Genomic DNA, 18,340 nt, shown 5'->3' with positions numbered 1-18,340 from the left:
CAATAAACATAACTCCCTTACACGATAGTGAATTAGGGAGCCCAGAATTGTCCTCTCCCCAAATAGAGAAGAGCCCAAACTAATATCAAGCAAGCAGATGAAATGCCATAGCTGTACCCGTTCCACAGTATTTAAAATTGTATTTAAAAAAATTGGTGGTGACTGAGCCAGTTGCCAATTGGTTGCACCTAATCCCAGTGTGAATAGAGAAAATATGACAAGAACTCTCTCGACCATAACAATTTTATCATGGTTGCATGATTGTCCACGATATATTAACTACAACAAATTGTAACAATCATAAAAATTTGGTAGGAATATGCATTTGTCTTGGCATTTTTATTCTTGGGAAATCTTTTGAGCTCAGTGCAACCGCTGGCTAATTGACCAATCAGAGGTGAGCATACAAGGAACGCATGCGCAGTATCATTATTTTTAAGCGACCTGAGAAGGGRGGCATCAAGGCGATAGGTGAGTTCGGATGAGTACAGAGAATATCAAATAGGTAGGTGGCATTTAGTCATAAGTGTAAAGCACAATGTGTTATAACGTTCAAGAGAAAAACGTAACTTTGTAAAGCGTTTAAAGTTAAAATGGCGTCAAATGAGACCGGGTTGGTTGAAGGCAAAGTGGCTGTCATTGTTTTGCTCTTTGCTGCGGACCTAAAATGGAGGACTTGGCTAACCAGTTAGCCAACTAAGCGACTGCAGCTCAGCTGTAACGTTTGTTATTCTATTACTGTTTCCCTTGTAACCAAGAAATTGCCAGTCCCAGCATAATGTTTTCTTCAAACACCGGCTAGGTCAATTATACACATCATTGGGTAGCCGACGAAACKCAACTCTTTAATGATTGTATAAGTTAGCTAACTACCTCCTCTGCTAGGCATGCCWGTATTGTTGAGATGCAAGTCAGTTTATCTCCGGGTTGCTCGATTGTTGTTATTGTGTCAGTTTGTTGGTTCATGTGTCAATATCATACAGATTATTCATGGGTGTATAGAAATGCGTGAGGGAAATTGTAGCTACCAGAGATTGAGAACGCTAACGTTATTAGCAAAGTGGCTTTCTTAGTTGGGCTATATCTGCTGTAAGAGAGGCCATTGTGGCTGATTTCCTGTCTATCTCAACATTTGATTTTTGTTAGTTTATGCCTGATATCCTTGTGTCTATGTTGAATTAACTGTGTGCCCAATTGACATCCCTCCCTTGTATTTCAGGCTTGCATGGACATCTAGACAGCCCACTGCTGAGGAGAAACGGCATACACGGTGTGAGATCAAGCTTTTTGTGCCACCAACGCCCCTGTCAGGAGGACATTGGTGGGCGTTGGTTGGCAAGGGTTCTGGCGGTGGGGTTGCCACGACAATGACATCCACTGTGTTCACAAGTGGAGGATATAAGCTAGACACAGTAGGGAAGATTGATTTGGTCAAAGCTCCAGCAGGAGGAACACCAGATTCCTTCATTGGCCTGAGGAGGGAGCCAAGTGAATATGTCATCGGAGTCCCAAACGTGCTGGGCAGTATCCACAACAGCAGCGGCCAGCAGCTCCAGGGGAAAGCCAAGGTGGTGCCAGGACAGGGACCGATTACCTGCAGGCCTGGATCTGGACAGAACCCTGGGCTTGGGTCTGGGCAAGAGGAGAACTGGGTGATCTTTGGAGCCCAAACTCCCCATGGCAAACCAATGGGGGGCGACGGCACCACACCAGTCAAGAGCAAGACACTACTAGGACAGACAAACAGCAATATGGGCAAGACAGACCTGGCAGTGCTCAACAATATCAAACAGCCCCGGGACGATGCAGTGTGTGGCAGGGAGGTCAGAGGGGCTGCTACTGCATCAATCATGGTGGCACAGTCATCAGAACACAGCCCAGATGGCAAAAGAGGGAATATTAGGAAAGGACCTGGTCACTCCCCTACACAGACCAGCTGCATACGCCAGATCCTCCTCCTCCAACTAGAACTCATTGAACAACAGCAACAGCAGCTCCAGTCCAAGAGCAAGGAGATAGATGACCTCAAAGCTGAGAAGGAAATGGTATGCTAGCAAACACAAATGTATAACATTTCAATTGTCAAACCTGGTCAGCATATTTTGTGAAAAATTGAATTTTCCAGAATAACCAGCAGCAGGTATTTTCCCTCCAACCTAGGCCAGCTCCACAATGCCACCAGTGGTATTGTGATGTAATAGCAGTGCAGCACTATTATGACATCATTGTTTCTATGAAGTGTAAGGTTATTGAAGTCAACTAAATCGGCCTCAAACACATATACTTTTTTTGTTGTACTCTTGTGGACTGTAAATCTCACAAGTGTTGAAGAGAATAGGCTACCCTTCAAGACAAACTATTTAAATGCCAAATCATAAGGGGGTATAAACCTCACTTTAGCCCCACTGACGTGACGCGTTTTATCACTACTGCAGCTCATGGCGCGGATCGAGCGCATGGAGCGCCGTCTGCAGCTAGGTAAGAAGGATGGGTGTGACCAGCGCCCCAACCACATCCCTAGCCGGCAGGAAGACCAGGTGGCAATGCCAGGGACACCAGAGGGGCAGGGGCTGTCTGAGTGCTGCAGCAGCCATATACCCCGAACGCTGAATTTTGGCAGAGGAGGCAAGGGCCACAAACGGTAGGGCTCCACATTCAGTTTTTTTAACATTTTTTTTTTTTTACTTCATGATATGACATACTTCCTAGATCAGGCTTGGGCAATTCTTTTCCATGGAGGGCCACATTAGAATATATTTTGCCATTGCGGGCCAGAATCATATTACAAGCTCCTTCCACAAACTCGGCCATCTCACGTTTGTGTGTTAGGGGAGATCTGCATGACCTGACTCTGTCTTCCAACAGTGAGACAAACTGCCTGTGGTTTAAAGATTTTGCAGTTTTGAAGTTTACCACTTTAATGACTGTATCCACAACATGGCTCATTTACAGAGCACCCCCTGATGGATAATGCAATGCAGGAAAATAATTTTCTGATCTGGGTTCAACTCAGCTACTTGATCTTGTATCCTTTTGAAAAGGCCAACATTTGTTCCTGTCAAGTTTGGGCAAGCATCAGTGGTCACACTGGATAACTTTTCAAAACTCAGTCTCAGCTTTGCCACACACTTATTAACCTCCTCCAATAAATCTTTCCCTGTGGTTGTGCTCTTCGTTGACTGCACTGAAGCTCTTCTGTAATTTCAAAGYCTGGGGTTATGCCTCGTAAAAATATCAACAACTGCGCCGTGTCATGTGAACCTCTCATCCAGCGCCAAGGAGAAATAGGTGAAATCCTTGTCTTTCAACTGTTGTTCCATATTCTCTGCAATGTCCTTAACACRCCGTGTCACTGTACATCTTGACAGGGAAACATTTTCAAACAGCTCTTTCTTGTCGGGGAAAAGTATTGTTGCAGAGTTAATTAAACATTATTTTAATGAATTCGCCCTCAGTGAATGGCTTGCTATGTTTAGCAATTTTGTGGGACAGTACATAGCTAGCTCTCGCAATCCAATCATTTGCTGAATGCAGTTTTGTGAAAGGTCCTTGCTGCTTTTGCAACTGAGAAAGCAACTCTTTCGATGCACCTGCCCTCTGCTCAGAAGACATATTCCTATATTTCTCTGCATGCTTCGTCTGGAATTGTGGGGACAAGTTGCAGTCTTTCAAGACAGCGATGCTCTCTTTGCACACTAAGCACACAGCTTTCCCTTTACCTCAATAAAGAAGTACAGTCGTGGACAAAAGTTTTGAGAATGACACAAATATAAATGTTCAAAGTTTGCTGCGTCAGTGTCTTTAGATATTTTTGTCAGATGTTACTATGGAATACTGAAGTATAATTACAAGCATTTCATAAGTGTCAAAGGCTTTTGACAATTACATGAAGTTGATGCAAAGAGTCAATATTTGCGGTGTTGACCCTTCTTTTTCAAGACCTCTGCAATCCGCCCTGGCATGCTGTCAATTAACTTATGGGCCACATCCTGACTGATGGCAGCCCATTCTTGCATAATCAATGCTTGGAGTTTGTCAGAATTTGTGGGGTTTTGTTTGTCCACACGCCTCTTAAGGATTGAACACAAGTTCTCAATGGGATTAAGGTCTGGGGAGTTTCCTGGCCATGGAGCCAAAATATCTGTTTTGTTCCCCGAGCCACTTAGTTATCACTTTTGCCTTATGGCAAGGTGCTCCATCATGCTGGAAAAGGCATTGTTCGTCACCAAACTGTTCCTGGATGGTTGGGAGAAGATGCCCTTGGAGGATGTGTTGGTACCATTCTTTATTCATGGCTGTGTTCTTAGGCAAAATTGTGAGTGAGCCCACTCCCTTAGCTGAGAAGCAACCCCACACATGAATGGTCTCCGGATGCTTTACTGTTGGCATGACACAGGACTGATGGTAGCGGCTCACCTTGTCTTCTCCGGACAATCGGAAAGGGGATTCATCAGAGAAAATGACTTTACCCCAGTCCTCAGCAGTCCAACCCCTATACCTTTTGCAGAATATCAGTCTGTCCCTGATGTTTTTCCTCGAGAGAAGTGGCTTCTTTGCTGCCCTTCTTGACACCAGGCCATCCTCAAAGTCTTTGCATCACTGTGCGTGCAGATGCACTCACACCTGCCTGCTGCCATTCCTGAGCAAGCTCTGTACTGGTGGTGCCCCGATCCCGCAGCTGAATCAACTTTAGGAGACGGTCCTGGCGCTTGCTGGACTTTCTTGGGCGCCCTGAATCCTCCTTCACAACAATTTAACCGCTCTACTTGAAGTTCTTGATGATCCGATAAATGGTTGATTTAGGTGCAATCTTACTGGCAGCAATATCCTTGCCTGTGAAACCCTTTTTGTGCAAATCAATGATGACAGCATGTGTTTCCTTGCAGGTAACCATGGTTGACAAAGGAAGAACAATGATTCCATGCACCACCCTCCTTTTGAAGCTTCCAGTCTGTTATTCGAACTCAATCAGCATGACAGAGTGATCTCCAGCCTTTTCCTCGTCAACACTCACACCTGTGTTAAGGAGAGAATCACTGACATGTCAGCTGGTCCTTTTGTGGCATGGCTGAAATGCAGTGGAATGTTTTTTGGGGGATTCAGTTCATTTGCATGGCAAAGAGGGACTTTGCAATTCATCTGATCACTCTTCATAACATTCTGGAGTATATGTAAATTGCCATCATACAAACTGAGGCAGCAGACTTTAAAAATGAATTTTTGTGTCATTCTCAACTTTTGGCCATGACTATTTTGATGTCCACTTTTGCTGGAACATCCTACATTCATTGTCTATTTTTCTTTTCTTTTAAATCTTTGAAACTAATTTTTGCGCAATTTCTAGCTAGCTAGCTATTGTTTGTGACTGGCGTGTGTCAGCCTGTCAGTCAATGTATGTCCTCGTGCAGTTGTTATTTATACGTACCTTCAAAATAAATGTCCCACCAATGTTGGTAGTTAAATCATTACACAAAGGCAATTATTCATTGGGCTTTTAGTTTGCATAACAAATACGTTTTTCAAAACTTTACTATGGCAAATTCTTTGATCTGAGCATGATTCCGCGGGCCGTGTTGAATCAGGTCGCGGGCCCAGGCCTGTCCTAGATCCATACATGGATAGATATATCTATGTACTGTAGATACATGCAAAGCCCCTTATTGTCCCTCACGCAATTCCTCTAAAGGTTGTTTTTGTTCTTGCCAGTAGGCGTTTCCTCTTCCAGGACCCCAGGGCAGCCAAACGACGTGCCCAAGCCAAGGCCTCCCAGTCCCCACACAACGAGGCGCTGCTCCCCAAAGAGGAGCCTCTGGACGGGGAAGAGTTTTCAGATGGGTTTCCTGGGACCAGCTCGGCCGCCACTGAGGAACTGGACTACCTGTCCACCACAGACATGTACCTGTGTCGCTGGCATGTGCCTCCTCTGTCACCAACTTCGCGGGAGCCCTCACCCAAGAAGGAGGAGCCTGTGGCCAGTGAGTGTTACAAACTGTCATGAAATGGTTGTTTTGGATCCCAAAAAATAGGGAAAAGGGCAAAATAAGTATGAACAGCACATAAAGGCTGAGACTTGGGCCTAAGTATTTTATAATAGGCCACATGATTACTTTTTTTTGCTTTATATTTTGTAAAATGTGTGTTAAACAGGATTTGTAAAATTGCATGGGTGGTGGAATGACCTTCTCCCTCTTGTACACAGTTCCCTCATGGAAGGAAAACCTTATGGAGCCCCTGGGAGAGGAGGAGGCATCTGATATCCCTGAGGTGGGTACTTGTCTTGCACTGTTTGAAGCCCTAGGCTGGTGGAAGTCCAGATTGGACCCCTGGTCAGGAGGTCTAAAGTCCAACTGTTTTCTCTTATAGAATCTGGATGACAATGTCTTCCTGAAGCGCCACTCGAAGCATGAACTGGATGAGAAGAGAAGGAAGAGGTAAGGGAGGGCTGGAGTTTTCACTATGCTCTGTTTACATGTCTGACCAACTCTTGCTATGAGTCAGTATGTTTCTCTGGCATACCTCTTCTGCCTTTCTCCTTATTTTTGTGTTCCTTATTTTGACCTTCCGTCGCTGTGTTCTTCACTCTCCTTCATTCTCCTCTCGTAGATGGGACATCCAGCGGATCCGTGAGCAGCGGATGTTCCAGCGACTGCAGCAGCGCATGAACAAGAGGAAGGGTATCCAAGAGAGTGAGCCAGAAGTGTTCTCCTTCTACCCAGAAGCCGAGGATGGTAAGCCCACCTATACACTGAATTGTTAGATACTACTGCACTGTTGGAGCTAGGAACACAAGCATTTCACTACACCCGCAATAACATCTGCTAAATATGTGTATGTGACCAATAAAACATTTTTTTTTTTATAGATCTGTCCAAAAAGCAACTATCCCATTAGTAATGTCTGTTGAGATGAAATGTAGTCAGTTGAAATACTGAGCAGGATCTTGGACTCATCACTTATGAAGGTGTTCTTTCTCTCTCAGTGGAGTCCCTCATGATCACCCCCCACCTTCCAGTGGTGGTGTTTGGCCGACCTCTGCCAAAGCTGTCAAGACGGTGAGTTGAGTCATACACACTGGTTCTTAAATAACACCAAGCCAAACATCACTTGAATACAATCAGAGTGCTTGCTTCCTAACCTAAACCCCTGTGTTTCTCTATTCACCCTTGAAGGAGCTTTGACCTGCCCTGGCTGGACGAGCGGAGCCGCTGTCGAGTAGAGGTGCCCAAAAAGCAGACCCCCCACCGGACCTGCCGAAAATAAATCTGTCCTTTCCAGCTGAGTCCAAGAGAGGAGACACCGGCTGGATTGGTGCCAGGCAGCACCCCTCTGTGTGAACGTCTGCCTTGTTATTTGGGAGAGCACTACAGACGGGTGGGGGAATTGCATGCCACAATCCCCTAAAATCAAAAGATGCACTGTGCCACAGTTTGGTCATGGTTGCTGGACTGCAGAGCGGATCCTATTGTTTGTTCATAGTAGGGCTGGTTTGGAAGAAGACTGAGGGTGGTGTGGACTATCCAGGAAGAGCAGACATGTTTGTCTCCTCTAGATTCCCACTGGGATAATTTGAGGACAGTTTTCCTCTTTGCAACTTCACCCCAAAAATTCCCAAGAAAACAAGCTAAAGTTTTACAAACTGTTGACGTTGTCATTCACATTGACATGCCTCATATTTGAACAGAGCAGAGTGACTCTGTCTCCCATCTGTATGTGATTGCTGTTGCATCCTATAGAAAGGAGACCTGTTGGAGATAAAAGGAAAAAAACATTGGTCATTAGGAGAGTGAGATGTGTTGAAAGCGCTTCAGCAGCACTTATGGTTTTGTTTCAAACAAGATGTTGTAATTTAAAAAAAAAAATGCTTTATGCCCATGAACATGACTTTGTTTCTTTTGGATGGTGTCTTTGCCTGATTTGATAAATGTAGGAGATAAAATTAATTTGAAAGCACTGGACCATAATGGGAATTAGGTATGAGTGAACGTGAATATTACTATCAATATGTCTCTGGATAATACTTAATATTCATTCAACTCTGAGCAGATTTCAGGGAATATATCATTTTGTTCACAGGTGTCATTTACATTTACATTTACATTTAAGTCATTTAGCAGACGCTCTTATCCAGAGCGACTTACAAATTGGACATCATACTGACTTAATCGTTACAAAATGCTTCAACAACCAATTAACGACACTTGCTAATTGAAACGATAACTTGCCAGAAAGATTTAAGTGCGCGAGCATCGCAAAATAAATTTAGAAATCCATGTTATTCGATTATTGCACCTACACTGCTCGAGCGCGCCAACGAGCGTCTGCGACGCCAAGGGCTAAAATAGAACTCATTCCTATTTCTGACGCAGATTGCGCTGCAAGTCCTGCCTCTCCCATCTCCTCATTGGTTTATAGAAGCAGGTGCCATCTCCTCATTGGTTATACCCATGTGGGTGATTGAAAGACGAACTGTTTTGGTAGTCTTGGTAATACAATGAAAGTTTAGATGCGATCACCATATAAGTTAAACGATGAAAAATCCTGGAAGGAGGAGAGATGACTAGAAACGATTCGGTTGGTTGTTTTATGTGTGGATTAATTGTCGGAGTAGAGGTCCTTGTGCATTTCAGGTAAAATAACGCAATGTTTATATCCCAGCACAAATTAGCTAGCAACAGCAAGCTAGCTAAATAGGACAAATTAACGTTAGCTAGCAAGTGCAAGCTAACTAGCTAAATTGCCATACATGTTTAATGCTTTTCGACCTGTCCCCAAATGAATGTAATTGGTTCAGAGTTTGTTTTGATATTTTAACCTGCGTGTCGTGATCGCGTTTGGTGTGGGGGGGCAAAATAAATGTCTGCTTGATGGCGCACGCGTGCAACCGGTTTGGGTTTCGTGTAAAAGGCGGAATTGCGTAACTAGCATTCACCCACAATTCATGGCATTCTTCCGGTTTCCTTTATATGATTTCTAAGATGGCGGACCGGCGACGGCGAAGGAGACGCGCGTCCCAGGATAGCGAGGAGGACGATGAATCTGGTTCGGGATCGGAAAGTGGAAAGTCCCTTTCGCCAACGACAAAGCCCCGAGTACGGGATCCTGAGCCAGTTGAGGCACCAGCTGTTCGTGTGGTGCCGAAAAACGATGCTGAATCCGAGTGTGTGAGTGTCCTGTTTTCTCGAGACGCAAAGCCGATCAATTTAATAGTACTTGATTAGTTGGCTAGCTAGCTAACGTTAGCCTGCTCACTACTATAATTAATGGCTGGGTCAACAAGTCAGCCGGCTATGGTAATGAAACTACCGCGCGGATGGTTGTCCAGTGGTTAGGCCAAGCCGCATCCTCATGTTTTGCGTTTGCTGCGTCCAGCTAATGTTGCTCATAAATCAACCAACTCGCTCATGTTTGGCCGGGAAACGTGTGAAGGGCCAACCCGTGAATTAACTAGACAAGCCAGTTCGTTTGCGCTAGCTTACTTTGTTTGGTAACGCTAACTAGCACGTTTACCACGATGGTAACGCGTTAGCTAATGGTTAGCAATATKAAAGTATTTTAATGTCTAGTTACTGTACGATCGGTGTTTAGTTAAGCTTATAAGTTAGCTAACGTTGGCGCACGTTCTGTCAGTTACTTACTAACTGCTGTAGTAGTTGAGCTAAAGCCACAGGGAGCTTTGATGTTGTTGGGTTATTTAATCTGACTGGTAAAATGTGCCGTCGTTAGTTAGATAACGTTACAATATTTGCCTTCAGTCACACCTCATCTAGTAATTTTTCTTGACCAGTAAAGATCTTGACTTCACCCTCTGGTTTTGAATGGCCACCACTACGACAAAGCTTGTTGATATTTATCGAAATCCCAAGTGATGTGACGAATCCATGTTTAGCACAATAAATTGTTGTTTTAGCTTATTTTTTACAGGGACAGTGTACATTAATCAACGTTTAGGTAACAGTGCCGGTTTTAGCCAGCTGGCTAATTTTCAACAGCAGGTCCTGGGCAGGTTATTAAAAACAATTACAATAACAATACAGACAATCAGTGAGCACATGCAGAGCAACATAGGACAGTCAACACATAGCATGCAGAGAGAGCAATAGCACAAAAAGCAACAAAACAAAATGCATTAAAGCAACAGTGTTTCCACACCACAAGCAACARACATGGAAAGCGGCAATACACAGTTTGGGATTATGTTCCGAAGTCTGATTGGCCTTTAGCCATGTCTTAATGTTTTTTGTTAAAGTGTGATAGATGGTGCAGTTGTGTGTTTGATAGCAGTGTGTTCCAGACATGGGATGCTCTCATGGAGAAAGCCAATTGACTACTAGTGCCATACAACTCTCCTTCCGTGGCCTCCAACTGCTCTTAAACGCCAGTAAAACTAAATGCATGCTATTCAACCGATCACTGTCCGCACCTGCTCGCCCGTCCAGCATCACTACTCTGGACGGCTCTGATTTTAGAATACGTGGACAACTACAAATACCTAGGTGTCTGGTTAGACTGTAAACTCTCCTTCCAGACTCACATTAAGCATCTCCAATCAAAAATTTAATCTAGAATCGGCTTCCTATATCGCAACAAAGCATCCTTCACTCATGCTGCCAAACATACCCTCGTAAAACTGACCATCCTACCGATCCTCGACTTCGGCGATGTCATTTACAAAATAGCCTCCAACACTCTACTCAACAAACTGGATGCAGTCTATCACAGTGCCATCCGTTTTGTCACCAAAGCCCCATACACTACCCACCATTGCGACCTGTAYGCTCTYGTTGKTTGGCCCTCRCTTCATACTCSTCGCCAAACCCACTGGCTACAGGTTATCTACAAGTCTCTGCTAGGTAAAGCCCCGCCTTATCTCAGCTCACTGGTCACCATAGCAGCACCCACTCGTAGCACGCGCACCCCATTATTTCAATTTCTACTTTGCACATTCTTCCACTGCAAATCTACCATTCCAGTGTTTTAGTTGCTATATTGTATTTACCTCGCCACCATGGCCTTTTGTTGCCTTTACCTCCCTTATCTCACCTCATTTGCTCAAATTGTATATAGACTTATTTTTCTACTGTATTATTGACTGTATGTTTTTTTTATTCCATGTGTAACTCTGTGTTGTTTTATGTGTCGAATTGCTATGCTTTATCTTGGCCAGGTCGCAGTTGCAAATGAGAACTTGTTCTCAACTAGCCTACCTGGTTAAATAAAGGTGAAAAAAAGTGAATAAAGCTGCTTTTCCTTAAGGGAACCAACATAGTCGCCTCATGTTAGACCTTGTGGATCTGCTGCCATGGGTTTGGGTTTTCTGTGTAAMAAAAGTACTAAGTGGGAGGGAGCAAGGCCATTTAGGATCGTGAATACAAGACATGCGTCGGTGTATTACACAAGATTTTTCCAACTCAGGAGCTCATGCTTTCTGAGGATGTAACAGTGATGATGGCTATTGGGCTTTCTATCAAGCACTTTGAGAGCCTGTTTGTAGAGAGACTGAATTGGTTTTAATGTTGTACAGCAAGCTTGGGCCCAACTAGTTAATAGATAGATTTGAAGTACAGTTTTGCTACCTCTGCAGTTAAACAATTTTGTATGAATGGAAATTAGCTAGGTTGAATTAGGTTATTTGAGTTACCTTTTTCACCTGCTTTTTAAGAGGTTGGAATCAAGTATGATGCCAAAGTACTTAAAATCGGATACCACCTGGAGCTTCTCCCCTGACACATCTGGCTCAGTAGCATCAGTTGCCCTCTTTGTGAAGAACATGCAGACTTTTTTTCTTAGAAATGAGATGCAAACATGAGTCACTGAGACGCTTTGTAACCTGGACCATTACAGTAGTGAGTTCTTGTGCAGCTTGTTTGCTCTTTGCATGCACATATATCACTGTATCATCTGCATACATTTGAATGTAAGACCCAGTACAGACAGAAGGCAGATCATTAATGTACAGGCTGAACAGGAGTGGCCCCAGTATTGACCCTTGGGGCATGCCCACATCATAGCTGAGAGTGAACAATGAGCTGTCGCCCAATCTGACACGCTAAGTTCTGCCTTCACGGTATGATTTCATCCATCTCAAGGCATCGGGGGGAAAGTTGAACTTGGACAGTTTTTTTGATGACAATCTCATGGTTAACAGTATCAAAGCTTTCCGTAGGTCAAGAAATACAGCCCCAACAACACCCCTTTGTCCATCTTGGACTTCACATTTTCCAGAAGAAAGCAGTTTGCTGTTTTCRTGGAGTGTTTTGCTCTGAAGCCAAACTGCATGGAGTGTAATGTGACAGGGCTGTTGAGGTGGGCAGTCAGTTGCTCTGCTACACACTTCAGCAACCTTCAACTCCACAGGTAGTATACTAATGGGACTGTAGTTACTCATGTCAGCAGGGTCACCTGATTTAGATGGCTGTTATTATGGCCAACTTTCAGGCCCTTGGAAACACCCCCTGACCAATAGATGTGTTGGTGACCTTAGTAATGGGGCCAATGAGGGACTCTGTAGTTTTTAAGAAAGGTAGAGTCCAGCCCAAACATCTTTGGCTTTAGTTCTTTAGTGAGCTAATCACCTTGTTCACCTCTGACTCAGAAACATCCCTTGTGATGAAGACCGGTTCGGTGTCATTCATTTGCGCTGAGCCCAAGAAACCAGTGGAGGGGTTCTGTGTCAGTACCTTGATAGTCAACAAAGTAGAATGGTCGTTAAGACACTAACAGCTTAGACGGTAGGAAATTATGGTCACAGTTATGAAAACTTAGGACACTAAAGAGGCCTTTCTACTTACTCTGAAAAACACCAAAAGAAAGATGCCAAGGGTCCCTGCTCATCTGCGTGAACGTGCCTTAGGTATGCTGCAAGGAGGCATGAGGACTGCAGATGTGGCCAGAGCAATAAATTGCAATGTCCGTACTGTGAGACGCCTAAGACAGCGCTACGGGGAGACAGGATGGACAGCTGATTGTCCTCGCAGTGGCAGACCATGTGTAACGACACCTGCACAGGATCGGTACATCCGGACATCACACCTGCGGGACAGGTACAGGATGGCAACAACAACTGCCCAAGTTACACCAGGAACGCACAATCCCTCCACCAGGGCTCAGACTGTCTGCAATAGGCGGAGAGAGACTGGACTGAGGTCTTGTAGGCAGGTCCTCACCAGACATCACTGGCAACAACGTCGCCTATGGGCGACCGAGGTGGAGGGTCCTTCATGGTCTTGGGCGGTGTGTCACAGCATCATCGGACTGAGATTGTTGTCATTGCAGGCAATCTCAACGCTGTGCGTTACTGGGAAGACATCCTCCTCCCTCATGTGCTACCCTTCCTGCAGGCTCATCCTGACATGACCCTACAGCATGATAATGCCACCAGCCATACTGCTCATTATTTGTGTGATTTCCTGCAAGACAGGAATGTCAGTGTTCTGCCATGGCCAGCGAAGAGCCCGGATCTCAATTCCATTGAGCACGTTTGTGACCTGTTGGATCGGAGGGTGAGAGCTAAAGCCATTCCCCCCCAGAAATGTCAGAGAACTTGCAGGTGCCTTGGTGGAAGAGTGGGGTAACATCTCACAGCAAGAACTGGCAAATCTGGTGCAGGCCATGAGGAGGAGATGCACTGCAGTACTTAATGCAGCTGGTGACCACAACAGATACTGTTACTTTTGATTTTGACCACCCGCCCCATTGTTCAGGGTCACATTATTCCAATTCTGTTAGTCACATGTCTGTGGAACTTGTTCAGTTTCTGTCTGTTTAACTTATGTTCATACAAATATTTACATGTTAAATTTGCCGAAAATAAACGTAGTTGACAGTGAGGGGACATTTCTTTTTTTTGCTGAGTTTACGTCTTTCATGCTCTAATTTGGACTTCAGGGCTGTTTTTAGAGCATGATCTCGTTCTTTCATCAATTTCCAGATTTCTCCATTTAGCTACGGAAGAGTGCTCTTTTTCCCAGGTTTGGATTTTCTTTTCTTTAGGAAGTCATCAATTGTAGTCTGGATTGTGAATAGAAAAACTTGACTGTCAGCTTCCACATCTGTATAGGACAAGATAATTCCAGTTAATTCCCTCAATCATTTAATTCACTCAATGGCCTGGTCATTTAACCTCTTTTGGCGCATGAACTGCTAGCGGGGACACCTACAACATCCGGTGAAATTGCAGAGCACGAAATTCCAAATAATATAAAATATAAAAATCGTAATATTAAACATGCATGAAAATACAAGTGTCATACATAATTTAAAAGCTTAATTTCTTGTTACTCCAACCGCATTGTCAGATTTCAAAAAGGCTTTACGGCGAAAGCATACCATGCGATTATCTGACAGGGCCCCACACCAAAATACTTTTTCAACCAGCCAAGGTATCACAAATGGCGATTTTAAATTAATCACTTACATTTTGAAGATCTTCCTCTGTTTGCAATTTCAAGGGTCCCAGCTAGACAATGAATGGTCGTTTTGTCCGATAAAGTCCTCCTTTATATCCTAAAAAGTCAGTTTAGTTGGAGCCAATGATCTCAGTAATCCACTCTTTCAACATGCATACAAACAAATCCAAAAAGTTACCAGTAAAGTTTGTCCAAACAAGTCAAACGATGTTTCTAATTAATCCTCAGGTACTCTAATCTAAATAAACAATATTTAATTCACGTGTTAAAGACCACTGTTCTAACGAGACACCTTGTAGTTCTTCCAACTACTTGTTAATTTTTCAAAAAACAAGCCTGAAACGTTTTCTAAAGACTGCTGACATCTAGTGGAAGCCATAGGAACTGCAATCTGGGTCCTATCTATTTGTATTTCCAATAGGCAAGCACTGAAATGGCCTGTGACATTAAAAAAAAATCTGGATGGATTTTCCTCTGGTTTTTGCCTGCTATATCAGTTCTGTTATACTCACTGACATTATTTTAACAGTTTTAGAAACTTCAGAGTTTCCTATCCAATGCTACCAAGTATATGCATATCCTAGCTTCTGGACCTGAGTAACAGGCAGTTTACTTTGGGCACGTCAGTCATCCGAAATCAGTATGCTAATGATTTGAGGGTACATTCATAGTGACACAGATTCCCCCCACCCCCCGCTACTAAATAATTGACGTACGGGTTGGTATCATGTCTGCGTGACAGTGGTGTGTGTAGGCTACATACTGTTGCTATTTGTTGTCAATTCATTCACATTGTTTGACTAGTGTTATTCTTTCTTAACAGGAAAGTGAAGATGGCGTAGGAGAAGGTGAGTCAATGTTTGGTGACGCAATCCAATGGCCTATCTAGAATGACATCTGAAGCATTTCCCATTTGGATCACACCACTGTTAAACAGTTGATGTACTTGTTTCAGACACATTTGAATGTTTGTTTTTGCAGCTGTCCTTTCTGACTATGAAAGTGCAGATCCTGAGGAGAATGGCTCCCATTCAGAGGTGAGTTGCCACTGCTGAACAGAGTTATGCTGTAGGGTAAAATGTTAATGTCATTTTTATGGGTTTTAWTTGCATGGACTCTTGGGCAGCATAGTATTTGACGAACCAAACTTTTTAGAATTTCAGTAATGCAGGCTTCATGAGGCTACCGCAAGGTTCCTCGTTCTCCCAACAGAATAGCCCAACTAGTGGATTTTAAAGATCATGATGTATCTAACTTCCAAAGTATTTGAGACACACAATTCAATCACCATGAAACAAGAGTCCCTCCAGGATGTAGCTATTCTGCGACCCATATTTTTTGTTGCTAAATCAACGATTCCCAGTATATTATGTGAGGGCTTGCAAATTTGACCAATCCTGCACTATTACCTCATAAAACAGTCAAATTATCGCATACAACTGACTGATCACCACACTAACCAATCACTGCAAATTTACTGCATAATATGGTTCAGTTAAGCACACATCAACAAACCTTTTTCCCTCGTCAGTGCATTTTTGTAACAAATTGGACAAAATCATCACATATTGCCATGTAAAATGTCAGAATTGCTACAGTGAAATCCTGGATGGACTGAAGAGATGAGCAGGTTTCAACCATTGATACAGGTACCGGTATTTCGGAACACAGACCTTCTGCACTGTAGCAGCACCTAGATGCAAGATACGGACAAATACATTTTTAAATAATCTACAATTGATGTACTCATGCATTGCAATGTCCATGATGGCACTGGAATCCTCTTAATGAGGTCTTAACTGTGGTTCGGATGAGAAGTTTAATTTGTCCACTCTGCATGGACGCTTTTGACTGTAATAAGTAGGACTTTAAGGATATTTGCATTGATCTCTCTGACAGCATTTTGATAATGATACACATGAAGCAAACTAACTCAAGTCTTGTATTGTCTCTCTCAGGGAGGTGAAGAAGAAGAAGAAGAGGAGGAGGTGGTCCCTCCACCGGCTGCAGAGCCCAAACCCAGTCCTGCTGCTGACACCCCTGCTGCAGTGGGGGAACTGCAGGAAGGAGGAGGGAAGGAAGAGGGTGAGAAAGGTGTGAGTAAAGAAGTGAAGTGTGAAGATAAAAGCAACCTGGCAGGGGAGCGGCAAAGCGGGGATGGACAGGTAAAATGGTTAATTGAAAAGAAAATACAGTTGAAGAATTGCATACAAATATAGGCCTCTTGGTCAATCATTTTGAGTAATTCTACTCCGTGTAACCAGGAAAGCACAGAAGACTCTGAGAATAAAGGTGCTAAACCAGGCCAGAAGCTGGATGATGACCAGGATCGTAATAACCCAGCCTATATCCCCCGTAAGGGAATGTTCTTTGAGCACGACGTCAGAGGAAAYGCACAGGAGGAGGAACGGTAAGGGGGAACGGAACGTTTTCCCTTTTTATCCGTTAAATGTTTGTCGTTCAACTGAAACTATCTAAACGTGACCAACAACCACACAAAGGATGGGTGACTCCTAGTAATAGACGGTTGTCGTTTCATTGGTAAACCTGTTTATTGGTATATTTGCGGCTTCTTTCCTGTCATCCAGGCCGAAGGGTCGTAACAGGAAGCTGTGGAAGGACGAGGGTTGCTGGGAACACGATAGGTTCAGGGAGGAGGAGCAGGCGCCTAAGTCACGTGAGGAGCTGGTTGCAATCTACGGCTATGACATCCGCAACGGAGGTGTCTCCAATGAGCGGTCCTATAGACAGCGCAAGCCCAGGTACTACTAACCCTCAACTCTACTAACCCTCAACTCTACTAACCCTCAACTCTACTAACCCTCAACTCTACTAACCCTCAACTCTACTAACCCTCAACTCTACTAACCCAGTGTTCAAATTCCCATGTCTCTGAAAGCCTGTAACACTAACCACCATTACTGTCTATTGTGCCAATTTATATTAACGGGCAGAATATAAAAATAAATATGAAAAAATGTGAGCAGAGTCGCACAGATTTTTCCCTGCCCGATTTGTTAGTCGAAAGCTATTTGCGTGTCTGAAAAGGATAAATGATTTGAAAATATATAGGTCCATTATAGTTTCTGTATACTTTCTACCTTGTTCAAGAGTGGCCTGGAGTGTTTATAAAATAATCAAAACATAATCTGGCCCATGTACCATCTACTAGCAGCTTGTCCTCACACTAGCCTCCTCTCCTCCCCCTACAGACACAGCACCTCTCCAGTCCGGGACAAGCGCTGGCGGGACGGAGACGGGGAGAGGCCCATCCATACCTCCTGGCAGCAGGGAGGGAACCCCAACAGCCGTAGCGCTCCCCTAGCCGTGGCCCTGCAGCAGTCTGATCCTCCCCCCTCAGCAGCCCCCAACACCCAGCGCAACAACAACCCCCCCAGGCCCTCCTCCCACCCCCCACCCCGGGGCTTCCAGGGCAACCGCCCCCCCCAGGCCCAGGCCTGCGCACGGATCGTAGTAGGTCACCCCACCGTACACCTGCGACTGGCTGTACACCTGCGACTGGGCCTGAGGGGAGAGGAGGTTACATGGTTTATGCATGTGTGTAAATACCTGTATGTTTGTAGCATGTCTACACATTCCTAAATGTTAAGGGTGTCGAATAACTTCTAAATATGCATAGAATTGCAGCGCTGTCAGCATTATTGCAACAGTAATGTGTTGCATTGGGTACAATAATAGCAACATTTGACATGCTGATGTGGTAGCTATGGTGTCTTGAGGGCAGAGGTCTCACCGGCGGGTTTGTACATGGGGGGCAGGGTGGCTCCTGCCGGTAGGGTAGTTGGTGTTCCCAAAGGTCATGACACCTGGCGGAGGGTAGAAGGGCGGGGCCAGCAGCTGCTGTGGAGGGGGCTGCCCAGGGGACATGGAGACGGGGGGGCCAGCGTAGAGAGCCGGGTTGGGCATGGGGCCAC

The 18,340-nt window shown here is 44.4% G+C and overlaps 2 protein-coding genes across 4 annotated transcripts; both read left to right on the top strand.

Moving 5' to 3' along the window:
* The first annotated feature begins 381 nt into the window (after window positions 1-381).
* Window positions 382-7,876, top strand: LOC111981422 (male-specific lethal 1-like 1). 3 transcript variants are annotated; one of them, XM_024012673.2, is made up of 9 exons: window positions 382-471; window positions 1,220-2,045; window positions 2,436-2,641; window positions 5,707-5,975; window positions 6,200-6,264; window positions 6,364-6,431; window positions 6,604-6,728; window positions 6,980-7,052; window positions 7,170-7,876. In XM_024012673.2, the coding sequence occupies exons 2-9, from the start codon at window positions 1,368-1,370 to the stop codon at window positions 7,258-7,260; spliced, it is 1,575 nt and encodes a 524-aa protein (XP_023868441.1). In that variant the 5' UTR covers window positions 382-471; window positions 1,220-1,367; the 3' UTR covers window positions 7,261-7,876. The 3 variants fall into 3 exon arrangements, with proteins under 3 accessions (XP_023868441.1, XP_023868442.1, XP_023868440.1); XM_024012674.2 differs by having other exon boundaries at window positions 400-505; window positions 5,710-5,975; XM_024012672.2 differs by having other exon boundaries at window positions 400-505.
* A 1,054-nt stretch (window positions 7,877-8,930) lies between these two features.
* LOC111980894 (protein CASC3) lies at window positions 8,931-18,008 on the top strand. Its single transcript, XM_024011941.2, has 7 exons — window positions 8,931-9,161; window positions 15,229-15,253; window positions 15,387-15,442; window positions 16,364-16,570; window positions 16,670-16,815; window positions 16,994-17,167; window positions 17,618-18,008. Exons 1-7 carry the CDS (start codon window positions 8,964-8,966, stop codon window positions 18,006-18,008), a joined length of 1,197 nt encoding a protein of 398 aa, XP_023867709.2. The 5' UTR covers window positions 8,931-8,963.
* The last annotated feature ends 332 nt before the right edge of the window (window positions 18,009-18,340 follow it).

The sequence above is a fragment of the Salvelinus sp. IW2-2015 genome, linkage group LG20 (assembly GCF_002910315.2).
Source record: "Salvelinus sp. IW2-2015 linkage group LG20, ASM291031v2, whole genome shotgun sequence".
NCBI lineage: Eukaryota > Metazoa > Chordata > Actinopteri > Salmoniformes > Salmonidae > Salvelinus > Salvelinus sp. IW2-2015.
Note: the sequence above shows the minus strand (reverse complement) of the source record. Positions and strands in the feature narration are given on the sequence as shown.

Excerpts from the sequence above, each read along its gene's own strand:
- LOC111981422 (XM_024012673.2), top strand. The coding sequence starts at position 1,368 with ATGACATCCACTGTGTTCACAAGTGGAGGATATAAGCTAGACACAGTA. Across the intron at positions 2,642-5,706 it reads GGAGGCAAGGGCCACAAACG|TAGGCGTTTCCTCTTCCAGG; the intron begins GTAGGGCTCCAC and ends TGTTCTTGCCAG. Across the intron at positions 6,729-6,979 it reads CTACCCAGAAGCCGAGGATG|TGGAGTCCCTCATGATCACC; the intron begins GTAAGCCCACCT and ends TTTCTCTCTCAG.